Source organism: Cylas formicarius, unplaced genomic scaffold (assembly GCF_029955315.1).
Source record: "Cylas formicarius isolate icCylForm1 unplaced genomic scaffold, icCylForm1.1 PGA_scaffold_4__25_contigs__length_36172078, whole genome shotgun sequence".
Classification (NCBI taxonomy): Eukaryota; Metazoa; Arthropoda; class Insecta; order Coleoptera; family Brentidae; genus Cylas; species Cylas formicarius.
Genome location: NW_026844334.1, coordinates 25,189,344 through 25,202,230, shown reverse-complemented (window position 1 = coordinate 25,202,230; position 12,887 = coordinate 25,189,344). Strand labels below are relative to the sequence as shown.

The following is a 12,887-nucleotide window of genomic DNA, read 5'->3' as shown; positions in this document are numbered from 1 at the left end:
GCTTCCAAGGTCAGAAACTCTCTTAGAAGCTTAGGAGCTATTCGTTCTTTCTATCGAAAAAAACATGCCTTTACTTTAATCACAAAATATATAAACAGAGGTTATTTAAAATATGAATTGTGTATATTTTAGATGTCAAAAATGATGTGAAAAATCGAAATGTTGCCATGTTGACGCGACCTATAATTTAATGGCGACCATCAGCTCAAATAATCAACAGGTAAACGCTGTATTCCCACAATAATTGATAATTCTCTTTCTGGAATTTTCATTAGGGTCAGTGATAAAGGATAGTGGCGGGTGGTTCTGATATAAATAAAACTTATCTCAAGACAAGACGTTACAAATTGCAATACGAATTCAGCTTCGTATTGCAATTTGTAACGTATAAGGCCAGTTAAAGCTAGACAAATTTGAGTCAATTAAATGATAAAAGCACGGTATGTTTTAACTTTCAATTCCAGTAATACACTTCATTTATTAAGCGACATTTAATTTGTTAAGCAAAAAGATAACAAAGACGCAATAGTTATTTGATTATTTCATCTGGTCTACAAATAATACGAAATACAATTAAACAACTAGTAAAAACTAACTGAATTAGTAATAATTGGCTAGTGATAATATTGAGGATCGATTTCTCAAATTAACTCACTGCAATAGATGGTACAAGTTTTAAATTTTGGTTTATAATAAATTACCTGCAAAATTAAAAAAAAAATACATAAACTTAACTAGACTGCCACTACAAAAAGTTTGAAACTGTTAGTTGTTTGAAAAATACAGACAAATACCATTAAGACATTTTTTCCTGTCTCGACTATGGTTTTCCCTGAACACCTTTTGATATTTATTTTATTACTAGATAAATATTACAAGCAGGGATCAAATAAGACTAGATAGAACAAGATTGAAAACCGCTTATTAAATAAATTATTTTAGTAAATTGTTCTAGTTTCGAGCCATTAAACTAAGTTACAAAACAGTTCGCGTACGTCATTTTGCATAACCATTTCAACTTAGCAAATTGTTTACAATGCAGTAACGTAGACTAGTGGATTCGGTTTCACTGCTCGAACGTCAAATTTCGCCATCTGCCATTGTCCTACATAATGGGTCCGTCGACCTTTTGTAAGAAAGTAAAATTTGTCCAAAAGTTGGTGGTGGTAACTGATCGGCTTCCAAAAAACGCACCTCCCACCCGACCAGTCGATTTGGAAACGCACAAAGTCAATGTCCAAGTAACCTTGATATTGCCAAAACCATACGCGGTTACGAAATGGTCGTCGTTATAATAACATGGCGTAAAAGTGAAAGCTGGACGAAGAGTTTCGAATTCTTTACGTATTCTAAATAAAAGCCTTTATAGTATCAAGTTTATTGTATCGTGAATAATATGTTTAATTGTTTTGTTTATTTCTTATAGTTACGTAAAGTGTTTTATCGCTACCATCGAGTCAACGCACATCGCCGTGCTATTGTGAATTGCTGCAGGCTCTGGTTGATAGTTTGGCCTTACCATTTGTGAAACATGTCTTTAATATTATTCGAAATTGGATTCGATAGCTTCTATCGACGAAAACTTTGGCAATTTGAATGACGATTACTTTGCAGGCATTGCAATAAGTCGCTTTTTTGCAAATATGGCGTGAAAATAATAAAATATTTTTAGCTTAGATTGCAAATAAGTAAAAAAACAATATAAAAGGGAATCACTAAACGAAAAGAAGTAATTTATTGGCGAAATATATTTAATAATATCCAAAATTAGATAAATAAAAGTTTGGTATTTTGCTTTTGTAAGTTACGCGAGAAATTTCAACCCTTTTAAAGCTCCTGAGATCTCTACCTACCATCGCATGCCGAATATATGTTTCTCCCTATGGGTTGCTTTCCGCATATTCTTTTTGAACAGTTAGTACTATTTTCCTTTTTTTTTTCCTTATTGAACTCTCATCCGGCGCTATATTATCCCAGTCCTTGTTTTGATCTTTTTAGTTACTTGTAAATATATTCTTAAATTGACTTTTCCAATTTTATTTAGTACTTCAATGTTTTTTGTAGTTGATTTCTTTTAAATTCAAATTAGAAATAAATAATTACCTCTATATATTATAGTTAATTATACACCGTGTAACAAATAAAACGACCCACTATACGATCTGGAAACCCATAGGAGATAAGAAAAAAAGTTTCGTACAAAAGTTTCTTAGACTCTCCTGGAGATTTCAAATATTATAATTTTGTTGATACAGGGTGTCCCAAAAGTGTCACCTCCGACATCAACTTTGTTATTTTAAATTGAACATCCTGTATATATAAACATTTTTGGAATCCTTGGTTAAAATAAAGGTCACGTTCTTAAGAAATTCCTATTCGAATTTTGCATAGTTTAGGCAGAAATTGAGGTTATGTGTTTTTTTTCATATTTTGATTGCCCCATATAAAATTGTTTTGTGATGCTGCTGATTCAGGGATTGCAACGAAAATTTAACCACAGACTAAGGAGATGATGCACTACTCAACCAGTTTGACAGATGCGCCTCAGCTTATACAGGGTGTCCCAAATAGGTGGTGCCGTTTTGGATAAAACCTATTGCTAACAATATAGGGCGTCCAGTAATACGTGGAGATTTTGAGAAAAAACCGCTCTATACTACACACTTTAACAGATTTAATAAAACTGCAGAATTCATATTTAAAGAAACATTTAATAGTTTGGTTAGTTCATAGGTTAACCAAAAAACTATAACTTATTTAAAATACAAATAAAATATATACTAACAAAATACTTGAACTTTTGTGTCAAAACCTTAATGAGTCAAAAAAAAAGATTGTGATGTCATAGCCAACTGCATTTTTAAATATTTTGATATTTCTTTATTGTTTTGATACTAGAGGAATCAAGCATTTTAAGAGGAACATTAATAATTAATGTTTTTATTTTTTTTTTATAGATTCATTTATTAAATTTGTTAAATTTGTAAGTTAGCCTATAAACTGCAATTACTTATTTTTGTTATTTAGTATTTTCAATCCACCTAGAGAGTCCAAGAAACTTTTGTACCAAACTTTTTTCGTATTTCCTTTGGGTTTCCAGATCGTATAGTGGGTCATTTTATTTGGCCCAAGGTGTACTTTTTTGTCACTATGCCATAATAATAATAATAATAATATTAATAATAATAATAATTATAATAATAATAATAATAATATTAATAATAATAATAATAATAATAATAATAATAATAATAATAATAATAATAATATTAATAATATTAATAATAATAATAATAATAATATTAATAATAATATATCTAATTTCAATGTTACGTAAAGCAACAAAAACTTTATTTTGCTTCATAAGTTTTTAGAATTTGAATGTTACTTCCATAGTATATTATGCAACAAGTGCGGTAAACGGCATTTTACTCACGAGTTTATTTGACACGAGCCGAGCGAGTTTTTAATAAAAGAGTGAGTTAAAAATTTAACGAACGTGTTACATACTATACTTTTTCTGCGACCGTTAGTTTTTGGGTACATTTTCACAAAACAACACGAATACATTCACTGACATGACCGTCAGAAATGACAAACGTCAAAATTCAAAGCGTGGGAAATATCTCCGAAAACATCCGATTGCTCCCAAACCCGTGCGGTAAAATCCCGAAAATGTCCAAAGTGGCTCAGATTCATGGGAAACGAAACTGACGTGGTAAAGTGACGCTTCCCGCACGCTAGATCGATGGATAATTAGGTATTTTACAGACGGGAGTAGAAAAAATAACTTAATCTGATCAAAATCAATTTTTACTTATACACCTATATTTTTTTATTATTTTTTGGATTCTTCTTCCTTTTTTACAATTTTTTTCAAGTAAAATTATCAGACATTAGTTATAACCGTTAAAATTTAAAAATTTCAAAAAACGCTTTGAAAAATCGCGAAATCAGATATCATTCAGAATTCTGAAGCTCTCTAGCATAAGTTACAAAACTGATACAAATAAAACGCCGGTAAAACTTTATAAAAAAAGGAAAAGTGTTAACAAAAAAAAATATTGAAAGAGTTAATTTTTAAAATGATTTATTTAAATTTTAATTTTCTATAGGTACCGGGTGACACAGAACACCATGATATTAGTTACAAATAATAAGGGACTACGACTTATGGTTGCTTTTTCTTCTTTTTCACAACAACGATGATTTCAAAACAGGTTAGTTCATTATTTAGAAAACTATAATCTGCCTTATGAAAATATTGAAGGTCAAAACAGCCTAGACATAATTTTCAAAATTAAAATAAAATATTAAATAAAAACAAAGAATACCAAAAAATATAGTACCATTATAATACCGGGTTTGTCATTTAAAATACAAAAGTTACTTTCTTTTTCGTTTGCACTGCATTGGGTCCGTGGATAGGGTTGGATAATTGCAAATTGAGACTAAATTGAACCTGGTAAATTTTATTATTACTATTCCCAGTATATCTACCTCAACAAAATATTCTCGTTTTCTACAGGGGTGATCAACAGCAAGAACCTATTTCTAAACCAAGCAAAATTCGATCATTTTTAAAATTGACGATAATATTTTCTATTTATGAAAATTTCTGGATAAAAATATTAGGTCACTTTTTTGCAGTAAATGAAGTGGCGAGCATTTTTATCATTTGGGATAACAGAAATAATTGAAGTTAGATTTGACTCAAAAAAGCGCCTTCCTAATAATGGTTTTATCCAAACCAATTACAAAGAGTTTTAGGTGTTATCAAGATAATTCCCGCTGCCTACAACCCAGTACTTCTTGCGTTCTTTTCTTAGGATGTCGTTTCTTTAAAATGATTAAGCATTTAAGGCTATCCATTATTTTTTATCTTCCATTAACACTTCGCGAAAGTCATTGGCTAGACGCAGAAGCGGTCGAAAACGAAAGCTCACAATCGGTAAACAAGGTATTGCATTAATATTTCCATTCGACATTAGGCGCGAGTTAACAACTTCTTGCTTCAATGTTCAATGTTTTAGCCTAATTCGTTGTCATTGACATTTAAAACGAAGTGTTGCCAGATCATTTTTGCGCATTAGATTTTTGTTACTATCGCGTTTAAATGATATGAATATACAAATAAAACTGAACGGAAATTTAAACAAATATAATTGGAAATATGTATGTACTCGCATTTATTAACTTCGATTTGCCTTGGTTTGGATCGGCATTGAGCACAATTTGATATCAACACATTGTTGATTTTTTGACGGCGATGGAGAGTCAATGAATAATGCAAATCGGGCATGTTTTGACCATATTTTGCTAGTTTTCCGCATTTTTATTTATTATTATTCCATTACTAATTAAAAAAATTTAAGTTAAAGTATAAATTAAATTACAAGTTTTACACGTTATCAATGTTGCAGGATTTTACTCCACTAAGTTGTCACTATTTATAAAAGCTGTCTGCTCATAACTAAAAAACTCTTTGGTTTAAATTCAAAATTGAACGTCTTATTTATAGAGTGCATATCCAGCAATCTATACATCTTTTAAAAAAAATTTTTTGCAAAGTCTGATCCGCTCAAAACGTTATAAACATAGAGGTGATTTAAACCGCGATTTCATATTAAATTGTTACTCAGACCTATATTAGATGCTTCCAAAGTTTTGCAGTAGTCAAAATATGTAACCTTTTTATCAAGATCATTATATCCCGATTATTTTGTATGTATATAATATAATATAAATAATATAATGTAGTAATGTAAATATAAAAGTGACTAAAACACAATCCACTTTATGAAATATGTATATTTATACGGAAAAGGTCACCAAGTCTATACAAAGTCGTTTTTTATCATTCCCGAATTTTTGGAAATATAGATTGGTGGACAGCTAAACAATTTGGGATCACAATAGTTTACACCACAAGGGCTGGACTTTACGTCTTCAATTGTCAAATCTTAATAAGTCTATATTTCTTATTGTTATAAAATGACTATTTTGATTTGAACGATGTAGATTTTTTTAACAGAAAGACAGGTTTGATATTTTCTCTATATTTAAAATTGATGAATTAAAATGACATGAGTGTGCTCAGCTGCGTAAGCCATACTCCATGTTTTACTAGGAAGTATAATGTTGGCTGGTTGGTTGGATAGTACATAGAACAGGCTGAGAAAATTGTTTACTAAGTGATCGTATTAGGAAGATTTTTCGACATCGGTTCACATAACCTAAGCTAAGCTTTGAATCGAAATAACACAAACGCACCTATCGAGTACAGTCCTCACCTTAAGTAAATATTTTGCATTTTGTTACCAATAAGGAATAAATTATTACTATCAAATCAACAGAAGCGTAAGTTACCATTTTCTAATGTTAATGTTTCTAATAAATTTTAGTTTTATCCGGTCCCATCGTTGCCAGGGTTGTGTTAACGGCGAAGGCCAGGATCTCGAGAACCGGAAATACACCATCCAGGTCGATTACATATATCAAGTAAAGCCCTGGCCCCAGCATCGAGCTCTGCGGAATACGTCGACCAAGTGCCGCTGGCTTGAAATTTGAATGTTTATTTTAGTACACTGTTGTCTATTCTATCGAAAGGATAAGGTTAAATCTGAAATCTTTCTATCAACATTTATGACATATGGATTTATCGCTTGCAATTTGAAAGACATGCAAAGCTGGTTTATGCGAAAGCAGAGGTAAAAATAGATGTTTCTTCCTAAGAACCTACGAATTCAATGTACAATGTATAATATGCAATTGTACTGAAAATGCCTTAATTTGAATTTGTGAGTGTAGAAAATGCCAACTGCACTAGGAATTTCAATAGGCAGAAACTCAAAATATTTTACCGTTTTGGATTAATTCGATTTGGGATGTTTAGGCTCGAGCGAAATGTAACGTACTACTAAAAATACGTCCGTCGTTCTGCGAGGACAGAAGGACGCAATTTTCTAAAGACATATCTCGCGTCCTTAAAACGTTATGAATGATATAATCCAATAAAAACGGCCCAATTAGGTCGGCCTACAAATAGTGCAGCCAAACAGAACTCGAAGCGCATTGAAATTAATATTAGGCACAACGCATCTCAATTAGAAAACCGACTCTAAAAATAAATCAGACTTTAACTGCCTCACGTATGCTACGGCGACTTTGAGGTTTTTGCAAATATTTTTGATAAAAGGCTGAGCCGCGGGAGAATATCTGATGAAGGACAATTGTAAGGTTTTTGCCCGGAATAATTTTTCATTATTACTAGCAAAAAAGGCCAGGGACAAGTTCAAAACTCGATTAAATCAATTCGTTCTCGTATTGATTGTCCTTCTAGTATTAAAAGTAAACCCATTATGAATTTAATATTTGTTATGCGTTGTGACAGTTTAAACTTATTGTTTTTTTAAATACAATTTTAATTACATCGGTGCATCCACCAATGTCAACAGTAATTTTGTAGAAACTTAAGTTGCTTAAAACCCAGTAGACACGAGGCAATTTCTAGATGTATTTCTGCATGTATTATTAACACGTAGAAATTACTATCAGTGATAATTTTTGATGGTAGACACAACGTCATTTTTTCGAGCAGAATTGGTTTGATTATTTTGGTGGAATTTTATTTTTAAAGGTTGTTTTTTAAATTTTGATACTATATACGGTAATTTTTAGTGTCTGTTAGTGTTAAATAGCTAAATATTGCCCAAAATCATTTTTTCCACTCACATAAGAACTTGTGGGTTTACAAGAAAATTTCATATTCCCAATACTAAAAGAAAGGAATGTTATTAATTCATATATTCTCTGAAACTAATTTCAGTGCAATTCTCTTATATTTAGGGCTAATTTAGGTTACACTTTTTTAAACTCATTGATGATTGACTTGTTGTTGTTGATTTTGCATCACCCACAGTTTTTTAAACAAATTATAAGACACTGAAACGGTTTCAATCAAGCTCTGAAGAAGCCAATAGAATGATTGGCGAAACATTAGCTTAGTCAACAAAAACCGAAACAGGAGAAATCCATTAGTTTCATAAAAAGTATTGCAGTAGCCTGTGCAAGTTTCTTTGAAAAAAAAAAAGGATTATAGGACCTTCTACAGTTGCATTTTAAATTTTTCCTGTGCGATATTCAGTAACCCATATAGTTTTATTTACATTTTTAGGATTATAAAAACAAACGCTTTGCACAAATTCGGAAAAATAGCTGGTGATATATTTATTTTCTGCAATTTGGTAATAGACACGAAGCAATATTTAAATAAAAAAGCACATGTCAAAAAACATTGTGTCTACCGGGCTTTAATTGTGAATTTAAGATATTCGTTTTCTTGATTTACAGATGCAATGTCTTCCTCTATTTGTGAGCGCCAAAGAATTGTACTACACGATATACCAGAATTAATTTCGCTTTCAAAGTGAGTTATGATTTAATTGTGTGTAGCCTGTCGTTAGTATATCAAGTTTTTTATGATCAGTGACTACATCAGCTTCATTTAAAATAAAAATTATCCAAGCCATTAAGGCTAGTTTTAAAAGATGCAAATTAGTATTTAAATTTATTTATCTATATGAAAAAAGGTGATTACAAGTTTTGCTAAAATAATTTAAGCGATTTATTAAATTATCTAAAACGACATATTTTTGTTAGCTGTATCATAAAGAAATGGGGATTCACATCGTAATAAAGCTCGAAACATGGATGGCCTTTAAATGTTTCAAAAAAACTGTTTTTAAAATAAAAAAAACTATGCTCTAAACAACTTCATTTTGTTTGTAATATTTTCAAGAATGTATAAAAATTGATATTTTCTCTTGTGCAACTTTTTTAAATAATGCTAAAACGCGTTATTTGTGTTTTTGGTACGTAATGTATCCCTTTTCCAATATAGCCAAAATTAGCCACAAATACTACCAAATTAATGAGTGGTAATTTGATATTGCTAATAATACAAAAAGAATGATGTTGAAGTTTAGGGGACAGATCAATTAAGAAAAAATGTTCAATGTACCACCGCACAGCACCCTGCATAATAAAATATATTGTTTTAATTTTTTCATTAGGCATTCGCATTCACAAATTAAATATCCTAGTTCTATTAATAAACGTCGCACACTTATACAAAATAGAATAGTTTTTAATGACGTAACCAAGACATTTGTTTGTCAAATAGCTTTAAAAACAACACTTTTCGAAAACTATAAATAAATTTACAATATGGCCCGCCGTTTTGCCTTGACGTCCGTTTAGTATTATGCACGATAAACTGCCCCATTGCCATTTTAGTAATCCTGCTAGACTTAACCTTGGGGATAATTAATATTTCCTCAATATATTATTATCATACTCAAAATCTCATCCGAGTACGCGGGGAATCAAAGTAAAAAAAAATCGAATTTTTCCAACTGTCAAAAAAATGCACACGGTGCGTGAACCGACTTTCGTAAGACAACGATCACGGTAACGTTGACAGCGTTATCAGTTTGTTGTTGCATATTATTTAGAAGCTCGTTTTATAACCTTAATGTAGAACGAAGTTTTAGATAATTCGGGAAAACAAAACTGTTTTTCAGTGCGTAAGCGTGATTCCACGCCTCTGCATTTGCGAACAAGCATTTAGCCAACTTGGTTTTGCTTTATGATCCGAAAATTACTTAAAGATTAACCTTTCAATTGATAACATCGAAGAATTTTGAAAAATTATTAATCGAAAATAATTAATAGTGTATCAAACGAATAACAGTTTGAGGCGCAGATGTGGGATACGCAAAAACCTGTAGAGTACTTACCTAAAGAAGACATATTTTTCCATTTATTCGTGCGAAACAGTGAATAATCACTTTCGAAAATCCCTCGTAAAGGTCGAACCCTCCGATGTTTACATTTGAAAAAAATCTCGGCAAAGCACCGCGCCAACCTAACGAAAACCAATTCCCTAGACCGCTGCGGACGGTTGTTTACCCACTTTACGCGGTTAGATACGACGCAAAAGGCTATACCGGGCGCGAAACGTCGGACGGCAGGTAACGCAGATTCCGATAGCGGCGGCAACCGGCTGTCCGCTATGACGACTAACGGTAAAATGTGTACTACGAACGCAGCTAGAACGCTAACATGGCGCACGAAACCGCTGCTCCAGGTACAAAGTAGGCCACAGACTGTATGGTCGTGAGCCTGCACAAAACATAGCCTAGCAGAAAAGATAGTAGAGAGTGAAATAAGCAACGAGTGGGGCAGTCGCGCGGCCATCTTCCAGGCTAACGTTTGAAAGACCTTTCTGGGGCACTCGGCACTACGTGGGAGTTTCGTTTGTTAACCGTTCGCGCAAATTTCACTCTTCAGACCTCTCTATCGCCGTTAGTAACGCAATACGTTCACGAACAAATACGCGACGTTAGACGTTTGCCCGACGAAAACCCCATCGGTTTGGCAACAATTTGTCGCATCTTATCGCATTTTTAGGAGCCTTTATCAGTCTACCACCATCGGGCACAAGCACTGACGCAATACATTCACAGATAAACACATTCACAGAATTCTTTTAAACTCGGTATTAACCGCTACGATTCAGGATTTTACTTTTTTTTTTTAATTTTGCATTCTTCAGAGCAAAAAATAACCAACGCAGAATAAAAACGACCCTCATTTTTCTTGTCAAACATTTTAGGAGCACCACGCGCATATCAACGCGCAGAAAGCATTTTCAAGTTACTGCGCATATCCAGTGAGCGCGACATATTTTGGTAGGCTCAGGAATAATTCGCATTTTTTTTACTTTGGGTTTACTTTAATCCATCCTAATAGAAACGATGCTTTTTCAAAGTAGTGTCAATTATTTTTGGTGCAGTGTTGGTTATAATCCAAACATGTTATAAAAATCATTATTTAATTGTTGAAAAGATCAAAAAGCACGATGATTAAAATGGTCAAGTGCAAAAAAGTTTTCGTTCTTCGAAGGCCAAGTTCTTTAGAACGTCTAAATCTTCTGTCACACTGGCAATTACAATATTCTCTTGGTCATGCAATTATTGAACTGCACTCAAAATTAATGACAGTTATTGACATTTCTACTATTTAAGGGCTAACGGGTTACAAACAGATCGATTTGGTCTTTACCTTTACCGATTTTACAACTTACATAAAACAAGTTGTTTCAGGTAGCGTCTTATCTTTTGAGCGACGCAATTCATTTCGGGTTGAGCTCTTCCAACTAACCAAAAATCACTGACCGAGCCCAACAAAATTTTCGTGAAACGTCTGGCAACAAGTTAACGCGAAACACTAAATGCGGGAAAAACACATTCAAGGTTGGCGGGCGAAAAACCTTCGTCCTTATCAAAAAATTTTTTCTTCAAATTATTAATTACGAAAAAACGACCTTCCGCCATTTTATTGTGAAGCAAATGGCGACGAGGCATCTTGAAAGCGACGCTCCGGGATGCAATTATTTATGGTCTGACTTTGAAGCATTTTTATCAACAGGCGAAACCGAAACGAGGTCTAAAAATTCTGGATAAGATAAGAAAATATTTCAAGGAATTAAATAACAACTGCAGAATAAACAAAAGAAATTGGACTTTTTCTTTGCAGCTTCGTATATCACCTATCGCTATATTTTCAAATAGTTTTTGGATTTTATGAATACATAATAGTATATTATGCAACAAGTGCGGTAAACGGCATTTGACTCCCGAGTTGACTCGCAGCGGAGCGAGTGTTTAATAAACCAGTGACTTAAAAAGTTTACCTAACGTGTTGATGGTATGCATACCATACTTTTTCTACGACCGTTACTTTTTGGGTACATTTTCGCAAAACACCACGAATACATTCACTGACATGTCCGTTAGAATTGACAAACGTCAAAATTCAAAGCGTGGGAAATATCTCCGAAAACATCCGATTGCTCCCAAACCCGTGCAGTAAAATCTCGGAAATGTCCGAAGTGGCTAGGATTCGTGGGAAATGAAACTGACGTGGTAAACTGACGCTTCCCGCACGCTAGATCGGTGTGTAATTAGGTATTTTGCAGACGGGAGTAGAAAAAATACATAACCAATACAAACGACCAAGAAAATACACCACATAAATTCATTGGAAAAATACTATATACTATATATTTTTAGTTAGAGTGCGAAATACTCGTACTTGTAGTCACTAGAAATGATAAATGTGAGAAGGAATCTGGGGAAGAAAAGCAAGAATGAAAAGACTAATGGATTTGAATCTAATTTTATAGTTAAAAGTTCGACCTAATTGGAGCTGGGGGCACGAAAGAAAGAAATCTTCACAGAGTAGACTGATATTATATAAACGACTGGCCATCGAGAACCAGAAGACCTTGCAGGACATTGGAGGGCGCCATCAAACGGAATAAAAAGGTTTTTTTATATTGTATTGCTTGCAGTTTGTAGTTTTTATTCCCTCGGAAATATTTAAAGTATAGCATTTGCCTTTGGAGTTTTATATGATTTAGGTATATTTAGGTACTTATGATAGGCGATGTAGGGAACTTCTTCTTCTGATTCATAATTTTTAAAATAATTTTTTAGTACTTCGAAATCCAAACATATGTGTATGTGGTGTGGCATATTAGTGGAAATTATTTGCTGGCATTACCAAGCTTTTAATTAGTCTGATCGAAAAAGAGTCATAAAATGCAGAAAGTAGAAAATTTTAAACAAACCTAACTACAAAGAACGATCCCATAAAGTTTTATGTATATTCTTAAACGCTCGATGATATTGCCGTTGTTAAAATAAATTTCTCCATTTCAGATTATAAAATTAATGACACTCGAATATCAAGCGAATTATAAGAATTCCACTTTACGAAAGGGACACCAATTCACTAAGAAAAGCAAAACTCACTTTTCC

General features: G+C 32.7%; 1 protein-coding gene across 3 annotated transcripts in view; it reads right to left on the bottom strand.

The window, feature by feature from the left end:
• LOC132701386 (hormone receptor 4) overlaps positions 1-12,887 on the bottom strand; it is a 91,203-nt gene that overhangs the window by 35,326 nt on the left and 42,990 nt on the right. The window contains exon 1 of one of the 3 annotated variants that reach the window (XM_060669251.1): positions 11,150-11,406. The exons of 1 other annotated variant lie outside the window; for it this stretch is intronic. Coding sequence is in view for 1 of the 2 variants with exons in the window: in XM_060669249.1 (XP_060525232.1) it covers positions 9,801-9,813 (13 nt within the window). In the remaining variant the exon portion in view is untranslated. Of the gene's footprint in view, positions 1-9,800; positions 10,225-11,149; positions 11,407-12,887 lie in introns of those variants that run through there. One more of the 3 variants, XM_060669249.1, reaches the window with a different exon arrangement.